At 41.9% G+C, this 17497-nt stretch overlaps 1 protein-coding gene across 1 annotated transcript in view; it reads right to left on the reverse strand.

Annotated features, from left to right (window-relative positions):
* Positions 1–167: 167 nt before the first annotated feature.
* Positions 168–17497, reverse strand: part of LOC145496686 (uncharacterized) — a 35627-nt gene continuing 18297 nt past the window's right edge. Inside the window, exons 7-31 of the mRNA XM_081476419.1 lie at positions 12530–16711; positions 12350–12399; positions 12133–12214; positions 11696–11777; positions 10384–10702; positions 10051–10173; positions 9701–9888; positions 9222–9350; positions 8691–8762; positions 8454–8619; positions 7920–8084; positions 7399–7578; positions 7087–7240; positions 6823–6828; positions 6334–6455; positions 5824–5946; positions 5207–5285; positions 4105–4204; positions 3696–3723; positions 3418–3498; positions 2940–3049; positions 2346–2421; positions 2043–2225; positions 1671–1853; positions 168–1072 (exon numbers count right to left, since the gene is read on the reverse strand). Coding sequence (XP_081332545.1) covers positions 764–1072; positions 1671–1853; positions 2043–2225; positions 2346–2421; positions 2940–3049; positions 3418–3498; positions 3696–3723; positions 4105–4204; positions 5207–5285; positions 5824–5946; positions 6334–6455; positions 6823–6828; positions 7087–7240; positions 7399–7578; positions 7920–8084; positions 8454–8619; positions 8691–8762; positions 9222–9350; positions 9701–9888; positions 10051–10173; positions 10384–10702; positions 11696–11777; positions 12133–12214; positions 12350–12399; positions 12530–16711 — 7292 coding nt within the window. The 3' untranslated portion in view covers positions 168–763. The remainder of the gene's footprint in view (positions 1073–1670; positions 1854–2042; positions 2226–2345; positions 2422–2939; positions 3050–3417; positions 3499–3695; positions 3724–4104; positions 4205–5206; positions 5286–5823; positions 5947–6333; positions 6456–6822; positions 6829–7086; positions 7241–7398; positions 7579–7919; positions 8085–8453; positions 8620–8690; positions 8763–9221; positions 9351–9700; positions 9889–10050; positions 10174–10383; positions 10703–11695; positions 11778–12132; positions 12215–12349; positions 12400–12529; positions 16712–17497) is intronic.

Genomic DNA, 17497 nt, shown 5'->3' on the forward strand with positions numbered 1-17497 from the left:
CCCATTTATACAGCAGGGTAAAGAGAGGCACTGTGAGAGTAAATTGTCTTGCCCAAGAACACAAGACAATGTCCCCGGCCAGGACTCGAACCAGGAACGCTCGGTCCGGAGTACAGCGCACTAAGCGTGAGGCCACCGCGCCTCCACGTCGCAAAGGACACCAAACACAAAATTACCATCGCCTTTATTTAAATATTTTTGCATTTGAATCCACAATTAATACATCTAGGACGAACAAGTTTAACATCTTCATTTAACGCCGTGAACCACAACGGTTTAACCACAAATTAATTGGGTAAATGTAAAAACTTCAACTTACTTAGCCGGACTCGAGTGGCACTTTGTGCCAGTCTCTAATTTGTTCAAGCTCATTCATAACATGATTAGCAAACATCTTACATCATACTCTTATAATTTTTTTGCTTTTCGATTCGTTAACTAAATAATTTTCATCTCTTTCTTATTTAACTTTATGTAAAAAGGTATTTCTTCTAGCAAACAAATTAGCTTTCTTTATCTCTTCAATGTAATGGAATTACGATAATACATTCATGTCTGTTACGAATTTCTGTATAGATATTTTTAAGCATTCTAATAAAAGAAATAAATGACGGCACCACCAAAACATCCACAGGAGATAAGACGGTACCCTCCAAAAACTACTTGCTTAATTTACTGTTGAACCCCTTAAAAAGCGGGCACTTCAATCGTGTTTGAATTGACAGCGCGTTCAAGCTGTGCTTTCCAGGTTGTCTACATTGTTTCACTGTTCAAGCCGAACATTTCCTGGCATTCCAACTTGTCGTGGTCTTTTGAATTCTCTTCTGACGCTGGCCGGGATGAAACTGGGCAGAGGTGAGAGGGCAGGTGGCTCAGCGATGCTGTCCAATAACTTCCGTTTTGACTGCCTCGACGTCGTGCGTGCACCGGCAGTAGGCGTGACCGGATTATTAGGGTCCTCAATGTTGGAGACATTCAATTTGCGTGACAGCGCGTGCTCGTCACATGACGTTGATTGACCGAATCCAGCTAAGCGATGTTCTTGGCCGCTGAGAATTGGGCTGCCGTTTTCCTGGAAAAGAGACAGTATGGTGGAATAATAAATAATTATCTAAGATCGTGTTCTACTGGGAATATTTGAGTTGTTGCTTTCCCGTGTCAATTAAGAAGGAAACCGTTTTCGGTTGGTTTTGGTAATCAACTTTTCAGCTGGGATCAAAACTTAGCATGGTTTTAACCGATAGCACCACATTACAAACTCAAAAGGTGACAAAGGACATTGTTCCACACTGCCAGACCTTATCCCGGTATGTTTGTACTTCCCCTCGATGGGCTGCTAGTACATCGCAGGGTTACCCCCACTGGCCCAGCATCAGTGGTACCCATTTATACACTAGATTGGAAAGATGGACTGTTAGGGTAGAGTGACACATCAAAGAACATAGCAACAAGACCCCAACCTAAACAGAGTTCTTCACAATAAACAGACACACTTGAAACTTTCATGAAATCAAAGTTTTCACCTTTGGCATAAAGAGTTTTGTGAGCCTCGCAAGACGAAATGATCAACGTTAGAAGAAAAAAAAAACTAAGTAAATTGTGAGGGGAAATCACATACGAAGACAACGCATCATAAACACAATCGTAGTTTTAACAAGGCTGCTACATACTCTGTCTGTGGATTCCACTGTAACCGTTACATCCATACACTTCTTTCTCAGAGCAGAATTGTAATTTTGCCGTCCGTACGTAGGTACAGTGTTGACTTTCACGTCCACTGAAGGAGACGCTCGATTCGGGCGAAGCATGGTAGTCAAAGTCTGCTGAATGTGACACATGAAAAGGTTCATATCCTGCAAAAAATAACAATAATAATATAAATATCAGATTTTATTAATTATGAGTGTCCATGTAGTACTATGCACCCTCCAAGATGTTTCGAACAAAGCAGTTACTTCGCCAACCATTCAGAATTTCAGGCAAAACAGGGAAAATTAGACAAATCACGACCAAATGTGCGCAAAGAGAGGCACAGTACATACCGGTATACTTTGGTGCAGATTGTGCAAGGCAGTCCGTAGATGTGGTTCGCGAGGCTTTAGGGTCAGCGTTGACAGTTCAGTGAAGGTCAGGGAGGGGCACTGGATCCGGTCATCTGGTCGAACTGTTAAGTTGGTACAGCAAATGAAGCTACAAGGCTTGATCAGATCTTCTACAGCCACCGCCTGTGTTAAAGACGGCAAGAGTTAAACTTTTCACGAAAATTAGGAGGTTAAACCATAATACAGATGTAAATTGCTACAATAAAATAATAATAATAATAACAAAAAAAGAACACAGAAAACCTTCAATCCTCCCCAGAACTTTATCGCCACTAAGTTGCTGTCCTCGTCTGACAGATAAACGGTCTGCATGCTGGAACTAAAAACAAATGACAGTGTACAACAAAATAAAGCCTTCTTGTACAGAATGATACGACTTGACATGGCAATTTCTGGCTCTCTGAAATCTTCGTAAGGTTACAGAACCAACATAAGAGTCGAAGTGATTGAAATGGGACTAACTACGCGTAGTACCATCAGGGTGGAGAAGGGTGCAAATGAATTATCACCTAGACTTGATTTCACCAGAGGCACTGTTCATGCGGCTGCGTGTTGCATCGAGCCACCAAACAATACTTCAAATTCATTTCACCGTTTTATCAACTTTTGTAACCTTCTAAACTTCTAACGCCCCAAGTAAATTCCCAAACGGGTCAGGCAATCGATTTTTATCACATCCAAAAGCTGGAACCTTCTCTGACATTCAGGACCAATCAGATGACGAGTGTGGTTAACGACGGTGAAGCATTGGAAATGGAATTGAATATGAACAAGCTTCCTAAAAGCGCCACGCTTAAGTTCAATCAAGCAACACTATTGTTAAAAAAGTATGGGTACCTGGGGCTGGAGAAGGTAGATACAGGACTGCAAAATACCACCACTCCAACTACATCGACTTCTGAAAACGACTGCAACGAACCACATCGCAACTCATCAAAAGAACCGGCCTGAGAAAGGAGAACAGTTACATATCAACACACAGACTGTCATTCAAAACACTCAACTTCGTACTAAATGGACGATTCGATTGAGGCCTTGTATTGTTTTTACATGTTTTTGCATGGATCAATTGGGCTCTCGAAAAAAAGATGAGAAATCACAAAACAGGGGGGTTAAAAACGTGGGAATTTTTTTTATCATTCCAATTGACTCCTAGCTTCCATAAGTGAACACTGATTCAGAAAGTAAATAACCTACACTGAGATTTAGATTTCTGTAAAGAGGGACTTGCGCTTGAATGCCAGTTGTTTAGATTTAAGGTATCAAGTACCGTTAGTCCGTGTCGTTATTTATAAAGTTTACTCCGATAGCATACCTGTCGAGGCATGTAAACCACTCTTTTGACATCTGGGTCACTGGGCAGCTCTTCGTATCTTGTCGTTCGTGTTGCTGAAAGCTTTTGTTAGTAAAACGGAGAATAAGTGTTGGTCTAAAACAGCGCCAACTTTGTACGGGGCTCAGTGGAGTGAAAGCGACACATGGCACCAAACGATATTGAAACATGCAGCAAAATTACAGATTACTCATTAGATAGAACGATATATAATAAGACCCAGGCAATCTCGTGTTTTTAATGTTCTGCTGTGCACTTGCCTGTAGTTCAGAGGCACCTGGTCGGTTCCTGAAGAAACAAAAATGAACACTTTATGAGAGCACGATTGACAGACTAGGACGCACTTTACAAATAATGAATAACAAAGTGACGTTTTTCGTAATGTTGGAGAAATCCGCGCCAACAAACAAACAAAATGAAAGTGAAGAATGATCATCGCAGTAAATTTTCCAATTTAAGCAATTGGAAAGAAGAAGCCTGAAAAAAATCAGGGCTTCAACGGGATCCCGTTGAAGCCCTGATTTTTTTTTTTTTTTCCAGGCTTCTTCTTTCCAATTGCTTAAATTGGAAAATTTACTGCGATGATCATTCTTCACTTTCATCTACAACCGCAGTTCACATACGAATTATTTCATATATACTTCACAAACAAACAAAATGATTTGTAACCTGACTCCAGCTGCTGTTAAATGATAAATTCTTAATCGGGATCCCTCGCTCAACAGATGCATCACTTCCTCGCTTGGCCGCCAAATGCTTAACACTGCAGCTGAAACGACAAATGTCTATTTCAGAAATTATAGCCTCGCTGGCAGTGAACTGGTCACAATAACTGGTTATTGTTAAAGTGCCACTATGATCAAATTCTCGATACCCAATTTTTTACATTTTCGTACACAATAGGTCTTTTCTAGATATCTTGCCAAATTTCAATCTATTACGAACACTAGAACTCATGTTTTTTTGGACTTTTATTTCTGAGAATTTACGCCCGCCATTAATTTTCCTTGTTCCAAGTCTTGATTGAGAATTTTTAGAAAATGACGTCATTTTCTCAAAAATACCGCACGGGCTGAAATTATAATAACAATTAGCCGCAATTCGCATTAAGAATAACAAAAACTTTGGCTCATATATTCGTACAATTTTCCACATTAATTGTTATCATAATTTCAACCCGTGCGGTAGTTTTGAGAAGATGGCATCATTTTCTCAAATTCGCAACCAGGACTTGGAACAAGGAAAATTAATGGCGGCCGTAAATTCTCGGAAATAAAGGTCCAAAAACTGCGAGTTCTAATGTTCGTAATAGACTGAAATTTGCCAAGATATCTAGGAAAGACCTATTGTGTACGAAAATGTAAAAACATGGATATCGAGAATTTCATCAAAGTAGCACTTTAAACAGAGCGGTTTTCAATTGAGGGTAATAAAACAACATTTAAAGCAAGCAATCGGATATAGGCAATGCAACCAGCGCAAAGCGCGGAAAATCTGGTGTGTGCGATCACCATTGGTTTTGGCTCTACTTCTTGAGAAAGTGGTGGAATTTTCTTTATGTTATTGTTGTTATTTTTTTTAATCAATCTATAAGCGTACGTCAACAATGCAAATCCAAAACATTTTCGACATCCAAGCTCGAACAAAAATCGCACGTATGATCGCTGGTTCTGCTTTGCAAGTAGCATTTTCTATTTCATACAAATGGACACACGATGACGCTACAAATAATCAGTAATTTTGGGCTTTGTTAAACACAAGAGATACTCACTCTGCCTGGCTTGCCCTTTGCAAAGGTAATCCGCAATTCGAACTTTCAGTAGAGGTACCACGTTTCTTTGAAGCTGGCGCTGAGAAGACAAACAATTGGCATCAAACTACTGTGATACAACGTTGTACTTGTTACAGTTTTCTTTTAATCCTCGGTCTTGAATGACCACAAAATTTTCCAATAACGTCTAACTTCTCGCTATTAAAACACACCCATGCCAATAATCGCGCGTTCCGCAAAGGTGCTTTCCCATGACTGACAAAAAAGTTTGTTGCTGTAATGATTTTGCGCTAGTCAAAGCTACGGTTAGACAAGAGGGAAGTCAAAATTCTACAATGTAAGGCAGTATGGTAAAATACAAACAACAGTCATTTGAATTCACAGTTTGGTCTGCTCCCAATTTACGCACCAGTGTAGCTCAATTGTTAACGCAACCCTTGAAGCCCCGAAGATTTTTTCAAGAGTTTTTTATATCTTTTTTCATCATTGTTTAAATTGCAACACAATTACCAGGATCATGACTTCACCTCACTCTATATTCAGTTGATATCTGATTCCATTGAATTGATACACATCACTTGCCACAAGTTTAACAACATTGATAATTGCTGAGTTACCTGTTCTTCCTCTTGTTCTTTCCAAACACGTTCAAACTTGCTCTGTAATTCCGCACATTTTCTCTCCTGTAACGAGCGCTGGTAATCTTCTAAGGCTCGCACTTGCCGCTCATTGAGACACTCCTGAAAGGGGAAAAATGATTTTCAACGTGAGAGTAGTCTAGCGGTGGCTTTCAAGGAAATAGAGCCACTTAAAAACTACAAAAAAATGAAGTTTTACTCCCTCAGATCAACACTTCATATTTCCAGATGTTTGCGATTGTTTGTTGCTTTTCATAGACACATTTACAATGCACAACGTTCATGTCCTCAGCTTGTAATTCTTCTATCCGACGCCCGATAAAGTTAGACGTAATGTAAATCTCTAAAAAGAAACTGTTACTCAAACTGCAGGTAGCCTTTGACTATTATATGGCTGATTTATTTTTGAAATAAATCAGTGTCACAACAGTTCACAGTTGTCAACAAGGTGATTATAAGTAAAACAGAAACCATGACAGGAACACTAACTTTGACTGAGTCAGGATCGGAAGCCTGGGTAAGAGTTTCATAAATTTCCTTCCCGTCATGCAAGTCTTTCAAATCACGTGATGAAAACGAACGGCGTCGGAACCTCGCAGATCTTCTCTTTTCTGTAATTAAACAAAAAAACAACAACAACAGTGTCCTTAAGCGTCTGTCGTAGAAACTGGAATTTTCTTTGGCTTGAAGGACTAATGATCTAATCTGTTTAACAGAGGTTGTTAAGTTCATTGTTGGACTTCCATAATCTACTTGCGAGCTTAAGTGACAGTATATCGAATTATCATATGGTTAGCTCCGTGAGCGGGAAAGATGAATCAAATCCTGCGCTGTGATTGCCTACCCGAGTGGGCAAGATGGAGCTATCTTGCCCGCTCGGGACTACCCGCCATGTCCCGCAAGAAAAATTTTCCCGAAAGCCATATAATAAATCCTTTATTGACCAAGCTTGTTCGGCCAAGATGGCTGGATATTGGCCTCGTTCTTTTTTTGCGAGTTTATGGACCTCGACTCCGTCTCGGTCCATACACAGGCAAAAAAAGAACTTGCCCAATATCCAGCCATCTTGACCTCACACTTGGTCAATAACCCATATTTAGTATAAATTAATTAGCTGACCGAGCGACATACCGACCGTCTGACCGCCCGCTCGGGCGAGCGCGCGACTCCATGTACCTATCCATAGACTGACGTCACAAAAAGAACAAAAGTTAAATTTGACCGGAGTTGTATATGACTAACCTGGCAGTTGGCATTCTTTTTCAAACTCTTCCTGTATTTTCAGAAACAGCTTTTCCCTTCGCTTCTGTCGATCTGCTTCAAACTTTTTGGCTTCTCTTTCCTCAAGCCGAGAGTTGCGAAAAACATTGGTACCATCGGACATCTTTTCCATCCACTGTGAATATAAACAGACAATACGGATGTGAGTTACTGGCAGAAAAAACTCAACTATGGTGTTAATCAATTACATAACATAATGTTCTCTCTTACAAACCTTTGATTCGATGAAATACCAGCATTAGCTTTAACCATATCACTTGTCAGTATTCCTACCTGCACAGGATACTGCCTCAAAACGATGGCGTCCACACAGCCTGTGAATCCTCCATCACCAAACAAAGAGGCCAGCGGTAATGCAAACGCACGCGCGTGGCTATGGAAACCAAGTTTCACATCCCATCGTGCACGCCGGGTGGAGTTGGCATGAAGCCGCAGCATCAATGACGAGGGAGCCTGTTAGAAAACAGAATTACGAGTCACTTTGGGCGAAAACTGGTGAATGCCCAATGGGTGATTTCTGTCCACTAACAAAGCACTCACGACTGCATCTTCTTGAATACTAAACGAATGGTTACTACGTTGTGTCATGGACAGGAGGGTACTGCCGAGAACAAGCAATGGTGAATATGCCCTACAAGAAGCAAGCATATGGCATGGGCCAATATCTCAGCACCTCTGTCAAAATTGTAAACATTTCATGGATGAAAAAATTCCACAAGGACCAACGGCATATTTTACGACCATCCCTTCACCCTTGTCGCCTTGTGTACATATTCATTGAGCCGCAATTGTACCTCTAAAGGGGACACAGCCTGTTCAGACCCTATCAGTTCGGCTCCATACACGAACAACTTTTGCCCAACAACAATCTTTCTGTCATGTAACAGTCTTGTAAGTGGTCTGTCCAATGTGGCTCGAATACCATACCAGCCATCAGTAACCTCTATGACTGCACAACTCTGAAATTCAAAAACAAACGGAAACGTTTTCGATTTACTAACAGTCGTCAGAAAACGGAAAAATAACCAAAGAAGCCTGCTTTTAAATTTGTGGACTTCTTTCACAATCATTAACCCGAGAGCTAGTCTGCGTCAGGGACATGAAACGACAGGCGGAAATCTTTCGCATACGCAGGGCAACTGAGAGCTTCTTACTTTATAATGAGTCACTAAAGAGTTTGTTCTTGGACTTTAAGAGTACTGCTTCATTTCTTTAGAGTTGTGACATCATTGGTTTCTCGAAAACACTACTAGCGGTAAACTACCCCACTTTCCCCCCCTAATCACAGAATTTACATTAGCAAAGCATAGAAGTCCACAGGTAGTCACCTCTATTTTATTAACAGTGCCATGCCCGTCTTTTTCGCCGTCGTTGTCTGTCTGCTTTGCAGCAGTGTTGTCAACTTGATTTTCCGTTACTGTTACTCTGGAGACACACAGCACCATCGCACGACTGGATGTATCATCCCGCTCCAGTATTTTCTTCAATGCAGACCTAAGAGATAAAGATAACGTCACTGAAAAACTGTTGGATTTTCTGTGAATACATTCAGATCTCAGTGGTACCTGTTGCTGTGATCGATTTCACGGTCATATCTGTACTTCAGTTGACACAAAACCCAGTCCGGAGTCAGGCATCTAAAACACAAAAATATTACTGATGTAAGACGGCCTCGAAGGACACAACAAACGCTTGCAAATATATACTGGCAAAACCCGCACCATACTTACTAGCTCCATGGCGCGAAATAAATATCAAAGTTAAACCCACTGAAAAAGAGAATAACTTCAAAATTTGATTGGTGTCGTCCTAACTACAGTAGAAATTGTGTTTTTACATCTTTTGAGAAGTAAAAACCTGAGCGTTTTCCCAATGGAGCTACAGACTAGTAAATATATTTAATTACAACTAAATTTTACGAAAGATTCCTCTTAACGCAACAAACCACACTGATTTACGAAAAAGCGTTGGGAGCTTGGCATGTGTTACATACCAAAACGAACCACACCATAATCAAATTCCCCATTACAATGTTCAGAGTAATCAGTCCTAGCCGAACAATTATCTTCTTTTTTTTAATGCAAAAGTAAACTTACCTTCCAGCAAATTGACATGGAAATGCAACTTCCGTGGCGGCTAGTTTCCATACGAGCCATCTGTAATGATTTGCGATCCACTGTTCACTGATCAACTGACCGTCCACTCCAGGTGTGCTAAGAAACGCACTGACAAAAACAAAACAAGATCTTCCTGAAAATTCTACCTTGCTTAAGATATAACATCACACATTTCCACACATGGAAAAAGGCACACACCTAATCCTAAGAGAATGCAAGATATTTGTCACGAGTCTCCTAAAGCTCGTTTGTAGCCCTTTAGCACAGAGGCCAGCTTTCCAAGATAAACCCGCAACAACGTGACGAGGAAACATCAACCAGCACTGTTTCATGATGCAGTACAGTGAACTTGGTTGATTGCCGTGAATCACCACTCAGACTACAAGATATCATCTTTTCACACCTCTCAATTAATTTTGACATCGAACTTACGTATTTATATTATTTCTTTCATTTACCTTTGTATTTCTTCCAGGCCCACGCAGCCATCAATCCCAGCATGCAACACTCCGCCGTCCTCCATTCTAATACCACCCCCGCTAGTCAACACAGATTCACTGAAATACTTCCTTCCGATGAACCGGAATGATCCCGCATTAGAGGAAGAAATAGAGATCACCTCTGGAGACACACCCAGTTCAATCAGCTGAAATAAAAGTAAAATTACAGCAGGATCAGTCACAAAGACTATTTTAATAAAGATGAGCTGTTTCGAGTGACTTGTAAACAGGAATACTCCGCTATTTGGCCTCCTCATTTATGAAGAGAAGTCACGGTCATTTTAGGGAGGATAAGACTAGCAGCTTACCTCCGCTGTGGTGAATTGCCCTGGCAGTGTGCCATGTCCAACAATATCTTTAAGCTTTATTCTTCCATTGTGGAGACGCAAATGAGAAAGGAAACCAGGCTGCGGTTTCACTTTGCCGTCGGTCTGAAATGGAAGTGAAATTGTATTATATTTTCACTGAGAATGAACAGAATTAGAAACATGGTATCTGTCAACAACTCTCTACAGATGGCAGAACTTGTACGATTCAGTGGAAGTCAGAGGTTTCCTTTTGCTATTTACGTCTGAAATAAGGAAGTGTGATACTTTATCTATCCATTATTATTTGGATAAAACGAAAATCAACAAGCTAACCTGAGAAACAGTTCCATGATGACCGTTCTTCTCATCCATTGTGCTGTTAGACGCTGATATTCTGGGTTTCTTTGAAGACGGTTCCACGACATCTGAACCTTGAGCCTCCGCGGAACCACTGACCGGTATACTAGAGCTACTACAACGCGCAAGAGGCGAAACCTCCCTACTGGCTTCCTGCTTTCTGTAGGGCGTGATAAACTGCGGCCGAGGACCAGACACCCTTCGGTTTGCGTTGGAATTCAAAGGGGTACTAGTCTTTGGTGTGGGGGCAGCTTTGGACTTGAAGCAGCCTGGCGTCATAGCTCGAAGTGACCTTCTGACAACGCAAAAGTTTATTTGTTTATTCAGCAAAACTATTATAAAACTAAATAAGCAAAACATTCTTTTAAGTTAAGGTGATTCCTTAGTATTGCATCGCGCATCCCTACTGTGCACGATTTTCGCGTCATTAGCGGGCGCACATGAGCGCTTGCGCGTACAAAACGTTAGAGATTTCCCTCAAACTAAGCTCGATAGCGAAATAAATGCTCTTTTTCTCTTAAAAGAGCACGGTGACCCCTACTTTTTATTTCATAATTTCAATGAGAACAATATCCTCAATAAGTGAGAAAAAAATAGCAGAAATCTATGGCTACCTTTTAGGCAAATGAAAGAAATATTACAGAGGGAGACCTAACGGGCCCAACAGCGCATGTCCAAATTATGCAGGGTATCTGAAGACATTTTTTTCTGGGACGTAGATGAATAAACAATCAAAGGAAGTCGAACTCTGTGTGGTATAACCCGCTACATTAAAAAATAATCGAGCTTATTTGTTGCGCGCGGAGATTACCAAAAGACATCTAAATAACCGTATTTGTCAGCATTGTGGCGTGAAAACAAGCACGATGACCACCTCTTTTCACTACGTTTTTAATATCTCCTTATCCTGTAACAACAGCATACCAAGTTTCAACGGAAATCTATAGCGGGGTCTTTTACTAGGGAATCACCTCAAGCGTCTTCTGGGGTCAACTAGCTCAGCAGACCAGTCTTGATCCTGGTTCTCATCTTTTGAATCGAATAGGAGAGCTACTTTCCCAGATGGGCTGCCAGTCAAACAAAAGTGCGACTTACAAGTAGAGGCTTATTCACCTGGATCGAGAGGCGCTCTGTGAGAGCAAAGTATGAAGCACAAAAACGCGGCAAAATGATGCAAATGGATCTTTTGATTACATCAACGGACACTGTTTTTAACTTCCCCAAAGACGCAAGCTTTCAAAAAAACGAGTAAAACCCTTGTAATACAGACAGAATTAAATGGTGGTACCTTGGTGAATACGAGCTCTCCACAGCCGTCAGGCGTGCCCGGAGAGGAGCATGGAACCGTGCTCGCCGATCATGCAACACACCTAATAAGGAAAAGAAACCAGAAATGAGAAAACGTCACAAAGACACAAGACAAGAGAAAGCTGTATCAGACAGATATATCTGACACTCACCAAAATAGCGAGACCATTTTTGGAGAGTAACACCGAGAAACTTAAGTACAGAACCTCTCACGAGATTAATAGTGCTTTTCAACACCCCGAGTTGGACGATTTTAAACATTTCAAGGACAATTTTAGTGAGAAAGGCCAACATAATAAATGCTGAGGAAAGTGATTTCAAACGTGTTGATAATAAACGAAATGTAAATTATGAGGCTTACCCGGGAATCTATATGTACATGTATAGTGAGATACAACTGATGTAGATGAAGTTTACCTGATGGAGTGGTTGTACAAGGCTTCATCCCATCACGTGTCTCTCTGTGACTTGAGTTGAACATGTCTTCACTACATCGCAACTAAAAGAATTGAAAGAATAATGACACAAAAGCATCAAATTTCATATCAGATCGATATGACAAACACGAACTAGTCTAGGATAAGTTAATATTAGGGAGTACATTATATTTACAGTTACTAAATAGGCTACTTACTGGTGTCGAGCAACGTCTTGGAAAGTCATGGTCAGAAGCCCGTGCAGGCCCTTTTGATTCGTGAAAAAAAAGAAGACAGTTACCAAATCTGCACTAAATACATGTACTAAGGTAGGGGCTGCTAAGATGCACCATTCATGAAGTACACTATAGGATCGTTAATTTTTATCAGATAGTTACCTTTCTCCCTTCCTGTTATAAATGAACCTTCTGGCCTGTTGAAGGAGCTGCATCCAACAGCAATCCCATCGTGCAAGTTACCTGAGACATCTGAGGTGTCCATAACTGATTCATAAGCCAGGAGTGCTTCAGAACTCTCTAGAACCTCGCGGGATACCGCTTCATCGTGTTCAACAGAGCAGCTTCTACCTGGTGTGGACATAGTCCTACCATGCACCTCTGTAGCAACCACATGTTCACGTACAGAAGCTTCTGCATCTTTTGTTTTGGAGTCGATAAATGCACTGTCCGCCTCCTGTAAAAATGCTTTAGCTTTAGAGAGTGCCTGTTCTGATACCGAAACTCTTTGACCTCCAGCGGTGAAAAAACCGCCAAACGTCCCGCCGTAATTTCCAGTCTCTTGTTCAATGATGCTCAATTCTTCCCTTGCCTTTCTTGACGCATCCAGAGATGTAGCTACAGTCTCCGTGTTAGTTGCCCGCAGTTCCCTGTCAATGTCAGCCATTTTCTTTTTCGCTTTTGCGAGCGCTGATTCCGAAATTTCCACCATTTTACCACCTGCTGTTTGAAAACCAGAAAATTCTGAAAAACTGGTTGAACTTGGTTTGGTTTTAGAAAAACCTGTGGCAGATGCGCTGCTGTGTTTGTTTTCCTGGAGGGATCTGTCAATCTCTTGCATAATGGCAGCTCCTCTTTCCATTGATTCTTTAGACAGTTCAACGCTCTGTCCACTTGCTGTTTGGAAACCAGAAAAACTAGTTAAAGATACACCGTTGTCCCATTTATCCTGAAGGGATCTGTCAATCTGTTGCATTATTGTCGCTCCTTTTTCCATTAATTCCTTAGACAGTGCAACGCTTTGTCCACTAGCTGTTTGGAAACCAGTAAAACTAGTTGCAGACACACTGTTGTCCCATTTATCCTGAAGGGATCTGTCAATCTGCTGCATTATGGCAGCTCCTTTTTTCATTGATTCTTTCGACACTTTCACGCTCTGTCCACTAGCAGTTTGGAAACCAGTAAAACTAGTCGCACTACGTGGGTGCTCTACACTGTTTTCCTGGACGGATCTGTCAATCTGCTGCGTTATGGCAGCTCCTTTCATCATTGATTCTTTAGACAGTTTCACGCTCTGTCCACTAGCGGTTTGGAAGCCAGAAAAACTACTTGTACTACGTGTGTGTTCTGCACTATTTTCCTGGAGGGATCTGTCAATCTGTTGCATTATGGCAGCTCCTTTTATCATTGATTCTTTCGACAATTTTACGCTCTGTCCACTAGCAGTCTGAAAACCAGAAAAACTAGTTGCATTATGTGAGTGCTCTGCACTGTTTTCCTGAAGAGATCTGTCAATCTGTTGCATTATCGCAGCTCCTTTTTCCAAAGATTCTCTGCACAGTTTAACGTTCTGTCCACCAGCAGTTTGGAAACCAGAAAAAACAGATGCGCTGGGTGAGTTAGATATGCTGGTGCCCTTGTTCTGTTCCAGGGATTTGTCAATCATTTGCATCATGGCCGCCCCTTTTTCTAATACTTCTTTGGACGGGGCTGCGCTTTTACCTGCGGCAGTTTGAAAACCAGAAAAACTTATCAGGTTGGTCGTGTTTGTTCCAGGTTTGTCCTCGCTTGGCATTACCTGCGCTTCTGTCGGTAAAGAGTCCTCGGCATCTTTGGAAACACAGTGGTGCTTTTCATTGGCCAAGTGGCAATCAATAGTTTCTTGCAGCCCTTCTGAGGGATCCGCCGTGATTCGTCTCATTATGTCGCTGCCTCGTCTCAAGGCTTCCTCGGATAAAGTTACCTTCTTTCCCCCGGCTGTCTGAAAACCAGAAAACGTGGCAAAACTAGCTTCAGAAAGCTCTCCACTTTCACTATTTGCGGTTTTAAACCAACATGAACTTGCGGAATGAGTCCATGACTTGTTCTCGTCTTCAGAAACAAAATCGTGATCAATGTTATTCACTTTACCTTCCAAAGTGTTCAAAACGTCGTTACTCTCGTCGATCATTTTATCTCCCGTCTGTCTCCTGGAGTCTTTTGTAATGCGCAACGAACGCGGTGAAACGTCAACATCTCCAGCTGGAACTGCGTGGAAACTGTTACGACTTTCCACATTCTTGTGTCGTGGCTTATAAGCTCCCTCGAGGGCCAACTCCCGGTCGATTTTATTCCAAGTACTTTTTGCCTTGCTCAGAGCTGCCTCCGATACAGGGACGGGATTGCCACTTGCAGTCTTAAACAATACACAAGGTTTTTCTGGATTTGGAGTTGTACTTCTACAATATTCGGTCGTAATGTTCTCCTGGTATTGTGAGGATCTTTCGGGATCTGATCGCCCGCGCGTCAGGTCAGAGAACTCTTCTGTGTTTGTGAGAATTCCTTCATGATGTTCCTCGATTCCTTCGCTTTCCTCGCAAATGGTGGCCAGTGAATCTCGCCTTTGTCGTTTACAGTCATTCAACAAATCCTCAAGCAAAGAGTCATTTACGATTTCACTCTGTTTACATTTCAACTCATTCACTGATTGCTCAGCGTTTTGTAAAGCCATCTCCTCAATTTCCTCTTTTATTGCCGAAGTATTTTTCCCAGATGCATCCATATTTAGCTCGTCTGGCTGTGGCATATCTTTCAGTTGTGATGCCCCGTAACGTGGTCCTTCAGAGTCCCCCTCTCTCAGCTCATTTCCTGAGGCTCTTTGCTTGTTACTAATGCTGTAAGATGGTTCTTTCTCTCTTGCAACCTTCACAATCTGGCCACTATCGCCAACATCCAACTCAGCGTCTATTTCGCTCAAAGTTTTTCTCGCTTGTTTCATTGCTGATTCAGATATGTGAACTTGTTTCCCACTTGCCGTAGAAAAACCACAAAATCCCGTCAACACAGATGACCGTTGTTTCTCAAAGCGGGATGTATTATCTGTTTTTGTATTAAATTTGTGAGCCGCCCCTTGTTCCTTAACCTCATTAACGTTCCCTTCTATTTCGGGCGAATATCTTTTAATTACTGGGCCAAATATCGGCTGGACAGCTGTAGAAATTCCATCAAGGTTTTCTTGTGCCATTTCTGGTTGTGCTATTTCTGTTTTCACTCCTTTAGTTAAGTCAGCCCCTTCACGGAAAATATCTTCATCAACCACCTCGTCCGCTGTTGGCCTTTGCTCCTGTGAAGTTAAGCTTACCGTAGGTAGATCCAACTCCTCCAACAAAGCGTGAGGACAATTGAGAGCTTTGTCCGATATCTCAATTTTCGTTCCTCCCGCACTGTGAAATCCCGTCTTCCATTCAGAACGCAAGGCCGGCGCGTCCTTTTGAAAGTTAACACAGGAAACTGGGCTTTCAATCACGTCGCTTTCCCCTTGGTGACTTCTGTTTTTCAAGGTTTTTTCATCCTTGTGCACTACAGCACTTTGTATCTTCATGTCCTCCGCTTTACACTTTATAGATGCATCGATTTCTTGTGTAATGTTGTCAGTTCTTTTCCGCAAATCTTCAATACTCCCCGAAGACAAGACTTGCTGCTGTACTGTCGATGTTGCGATATAACCATTCAAAGAGTTTAAAGATGGGGGAGAACAAATACATTCCACAGGAAACTGACTGAGTGCATCCATATCAAAAAGGACGTCGTCTTTTGGGATGTGGTTCACTGTGGACAACAACGTATTTACATCTCTCTTACTTTCACAGAACGTTCTCATCTCGTCCGACTTAAGCCTCTTGGACATTGGCAACTCACCCTCTCCACCCTTGGGACTACTCGTGTCAATCGTAGCGCAGTGGTCAATATTCCCTTTTCCTTCTTCAGCGGTAGATTTCTTTTCCTTGACAACTCGGGAAACGTCAGCAGTTGTAGTATTATTATTTATACGCTTGCCTGTATCTTGTTTTGACACTTGACTAGCAGTCGGATATGAAAATCGTTTCGTTCCAACTGATCGCCGTAATCCGGGAACTTTACAAACCGACCTCCTCCTAACGAGGTTGCCGTGATCATCCGCTGACCGAGTGGTGGACTCGGCAGAGTTTGAGCTTGTCTTTTTATTGGCTTCTTCAGAAAGGTTCGTTTTGTTTGGTGGGGTTCGAATGCCTTGTTGAAGGTCTTCAGTTGGTTGACTAGAGGTGTTTAGTATCACCTGATCAACGCGCGATGACTGGGCATTCAAACTGACGGAAAGCGACGAACCTGCAAGAAAAACAAGGGTCGATAATTTTCTCGTACTTTTTGCTAGGTTAAAGCAGCTCAGTCACGGTATTTTGTGTCATTTTGGCCCAGCACAAAATAAGCTTCTGGGGTTCTTTTCAAAATTTCCGACGAGGACCCCCGTCCCTTTTATATGGGAGTCACCCCCCCGGGGACGATAGCCTCTCCCTCCCCCCTCCAAAGGAACAAAATGCGTGACGACACATGAGTAGGAGGCTAGGGAGACGATGACCCTTCCGCAGGACATGTTTTTATAAAAAAAAGCACCCACATTGACAGATTGCAATCCCGTCACATCTTGTAAACTGATATCTAAAATGATTTGTGAATGAAAATTTGCCTCTTTGCGAACAAGTCCTCTTGCTTGGCACATGTTACTAGCCTGCAAACTTTTGGTAAAACGTCAAGTTATAAACACCAACTTGGTTGGTGAGAACGTTATAGCTAACTTCACTTTTTTAATTCTACTTCCTATTCATTTTTGAGCTGGCAGGAGTATCAGCTTCGGCTATCTCATGGGATTCCCTGGTCAGCGTCTGTGAAACTCAACTGGGTTCAGTCGGACGCACGCACATGAAGGCAGTTTCTGGTCGCTTGGTGAACAACTACACGCTAAGCAATGCTCCAGTGTATCGGGAAGGATATCCTTTGTACCGGTATTACATCGCCTTTCGAAAGGACAAAGCTGCGAGGATCTCCTATGAGGAAGAAAGACTACTGGATGAACGAAGAAACTTGTGTCTGGAAGACGCACCAGAGAAGAAAACG

This window comes from Orbicella franksi, chromosome 9, assembly GCF_964199315.1.
Source record: "Orbicella franksi chromosome 9, jaOrbFran1.1, whole genome shotgun sequence".
In the NCBI taxonomy this organism is placed as follows: Eukaryota; Metazoa; Cnidaria; class Anthozoa; order Scleractinia; family Merulinidae; genus Orbicella; species Orbicella franksi.